This window comes from Alosa alosa, chromosome 21, assembly GCF_017589495.1.
Source record: "Alosa alosa isolate M-15738 ecotype Scorff River chromosome 21, AALO_Geno_1.1, whole genome shotgun sequence".
NCBI classification, from domain to species: Eukaryota; Metazoa; Chordata; class Actinopteri; order Clupeiformes; family Clupeidae; genus Alosa; species Alosa alosa.
The window spans coordinates 3,212,412-3,216,086 of record NC_063209.1 but is presented as its reverse complement, the minus strand read 5'-3'; the positions used below and the strand labels follow the sequence as shown (position 1 = coordinate 3,216,086).

The 3,675-nt window shown below is 41.3% G+C and overlaps 1 protein-coding gene across 1 annotated transcript; it reads right to left on the bottom strand.

Annotated features, from left to right (window-relative positions):
- Nucleotides 1–1,585: 1,585 nt before the first annotated feature.
- Nucleotides 1,586–3,403, bottom strand: sox3 (SRY-box transcription factor 3). The gene has a single exon (XM_048231422.1). The coding sequence runs from the start codon at nt 3,190–3,192 to the stop codon at nt 2,296–2,298; it is 897 nt and encodes a 298-aa protein (XP_048087379.1). The 5' UTR covers nt 3,193–3,403; the 3' UTR covers nt 1,586–2,295.
- Between the last annotated feature and the right edge of the window lie 272 nt (nt 3,404–3,675).

Genomic DNA, 3,675 nt, shown 5'->3' with positions numbered 1-3,675 from the left:
AGGCATTGACCCTTTCTGCTTCTGCCCAGTTTTAAACAGCAGGGACTGGAGAGTCACACTGGGCTCAGATCTCAGATGGGGAGGTGGTGGTGGTGGGGAAGTGTGTGTGTGTGTGTGTGTGTGTGTGTGTGTGTGTGTGTGTGTGTGTGTGTGTGTGTGTGTGTAGGGGATTTCAATAATCTACTTCTCACACTTTTAGTCGAGCCAACACATCAGGGTGTAGCTTTGCAATATTCAGGTTTAGATTCCAAAACTGAGATTAGTAGGTACATTTTAAAAAAGATTCCCCATTCTTTTTATAAATCTGTGCAGTTCACCAGATGTTCCTAAACTAAACCGGTGCTGATATAAATAGATGTCATGTTTTATGCTTTTAAAAATAGCAACAGTGTTAAGTTTAAATGTTGTTTAATTACAAACTGCATTACAATATCAGAAAACACTTGGAAGTGGAGTCAATTACATTTTCACCGCCTTTAATATTAATTTTCAGAAAAGCAATGAAATAAAACTAGAAGTATGTAAAATCTACAAAAGGGAACTCAATATGGCCCACATTAATATAAGGAGTGAGCTAATGTAATTTAAAGGTTTAAATTCAGATATATAGCATTGAGGTACCACCCTGCAAGAATGACCATCAGCCAACATATCAGCTATGTTAATATATTGATAACGACCAAAGTATATTTGAGTTAGGTTATCCACGAGAAAAGTGTGTTGGTGTAAGGTGATCCAAAGTCAATATTGATGACATTTCAAAAAGCTTTGTTTAACCAATCTGTGTGCGGAGCTAAATATAAAACGCTTAATTTCAGTGCAAACAAAATTCATAGCACACCATTACTCAATAAGACATGGACTATTCAGGCCGCAGATATTGAACAAATACGGCAAACACACACAAATATTAATTTCACATTGCTAATAGCGCCTAGGCCTATTTGTCATATTAAACACTTTGTGTTTTCTCCAAATATTTCTTGTGTAAACTCATCTATAGTTTACCTTCTATTGGGGCGTTTTTCTTCACGTGTGAGTGAGTCGTGATCAGCGTGGGCCTCTAGATCAACAGGTGTTTGACTATTCTGTGGCGTCGCCAAGGCAAATTTGGAACGAAAAATAGTCCAAAAAGTTTTCTTTTGGCACCTTTTTTTACACTACCTCAAAACACATTTTCTCTGGCTTTTAGAGCTAATCATACGTTTTGAATTAATAACTGTACTTCGGACCATCTTGCTTTTAGGCCTATAAACGGAAAAGTGCACTTCAGTGCATTTCTCCAAAAAAGAATCTTTGAGAAAATAACACAGCCAGTGCCAATATCCACCAAGTGGCATTTTATGGCAAAATGGCTTTACTTTCATCAGTTTAAGAATACCTTCTTACGTGAAAATGTCAAATGTGCGTTTTTGCCATACACAATCAGACAGTAGGCTACCTGTTTCGACCTGTGTCGAGTTTTTAATAACAAATGTAACATATTACCACCAGGTCTAAATCAAACTTTAAACAGGAGTGATAACTCATCTTAAAAGGTGTGCCTGCTCGGCTACATGAAATAAATCATATGTACAATCACATGTCTTGTTTTGTAAAAATTTATTCATTTAAGAATAGAGGATGGTCTTAAAATAAGTAAAAACGTCAGTTTAAATAAACGTCTCCGCCCACAAAATGGGTCACCTGATACTGCAAAACATATCACAGAAAAGAAAATTTTCACAAAACAAAAAATGCAACATATCCAACGAGAGACACAGAGGCCCACAAGCGTTTCTTGGGAGGAAAAACCGAACAACTTTCTATAAATAAACTTGCGCTTGCGACCCGCACAGTCTTTCATTAAAGAAAAAACTAGCTCGAGAAAATAGACTACACAGATTTGGACACAGCAGACAAACTGACATTCTACAAATTAAGTGTAAACATTAATGAGTGGACTCTCCCTCCAGTGTCTTTTTTTGTGAAATACAACAGCCTCATCACGAAGCCACGTGCCTTTTTTCATAGAGAGAAAACAAAATGGCAATAAAGAATGGAAGTCCAATTCTTCTACAAAAGTTGATTGCTTATAGCTTATGATAGAAGCTCATTTGCAATACAATATTTTGTTGGGTTCAACACTCAAATTCCACGACATGTCGTCTTAAAATGCTTTAAAATTGACAACTCGTTTAGATTAAAAATAATTTCATTATTTTAAAACAAAACTATTGAACCTCGACTCTTTTGCAAAACCAAAGTGTTCAAGTATCCGAAGTACTCAGTTTTTCCCCATTTTTAGAAGTCTTTTTAGATATGTGTGAGGGGTAGCGTTCCGTTCACTCCAGTCCCAGCACTCTGATAGTGCGGATGCACGCTGTGTAAACGACTGGTTTGCAGGCCGGCATGATCCGCGCTGTCTCCCCCGGGAGGAAGGTACATACTTATCATGTCCCTCAGGTCACCTAAACATGCCCTCTGAGAGTGGGAGGTGATGGCAGGTGGAGGCGAACTGGGCTCCGTCTTGCACACTGATGCCATGGATCCCAAGCCCATGGCACTGTTGGTTTGCTGTGTGTACGCCGGGGACATGCTGTATGTGGATGCCGCGTTCATGTACGTCTGGGCTGTGGACATCATGGGGTACTGGAGGCCGGTCATTTCGTACCTGTGCATCTGCTGGATCTGCGGACTGTTCATGCTGTGGTGCTGTGGGTAGCTCAACTGGTCCTGCATAAGAGAATAAGCACTGTTTGTCCAACCGTTCATGTGCGCGTAGCTGTCCATTCGTTGTCCTACAGAGACATTATTGACAGCGTTGGCACCTGGCGCCAAAAGTCCTCCAGGCAAGGAATATTTGTCTTTCTTGAGCAGGGTCTTGGTCTTTCTGCGGGGACGGTATTTATAATCCGGATGCTCCTTCATGTGCATTGCTCGCAGCCTTTTGGCCTCGTCAATGAAAGGTCTTTTCTCGGCGTCAGTCAGAAGTTTCCAGTCAGCTCCAAGCCGCTTGCTGATCTCTGAGTTGTGCATTTTGGGATTCTCCTGAGCCATCTTCCTCCGCTGGCCACGGGACCACACCATGAAGGCATTCATGGGCCTCTTCACCCGCTCTTCGTTGGAACTGTTGTTCTTTCCGCCTGCCGCAGAACCCGAGTTGGACTGCGGGAGCGGACTCTTGATCTCGGTTTCCATCATGCTATACATTCAACCGGTTCAAGAGTTCTCTCACAGACGAAGAAAAAAAGTTTGGCAAGTGGAACCAAAACTGTTCTCACCAAGAGGTAGCCTTCAGTTTGTTTCCAAAACCAATCGAGGAAATTCTGGTTGGATCTATTCTGAAATGCTATTTGACAGTCAGAGTCTTGAGGTTTGATCGTTCTGCTCGCTACGGCTCTGCGACAGAACTCTGCAAACTTGCTCGGCAGCCTCAGCTGTTAAGAGGGGCACGGCCATGTGATTGGGATAACAACAATGAGATGCGTGTCGACCAATCACAGCGCAGCTTTCAATCCCTCAGCCAAGCAAGTGTAGCAGAAAAAAACGCGCAATATTTTGGGCTGGTGTAAAAAAAAAAAGAAAGGAAAATACCAGACTTGGATTTTAGAAGTTTTGGGCTTCGTAATTGAAGAGTCTTAAACAAGGGTGAAAATTTGAGTGACAGACGTGTTATGATACAACATAACAATA

Excerpts from the sequence above, each read along its gene's own strand:
- sox3 (XM_048231422.1), bottom strand. The coding sequence starts at position 3,192 with ATGTATAGCATGATGGAAACCGAGATCAAGAGTCCGCTCCCGCAGTCC.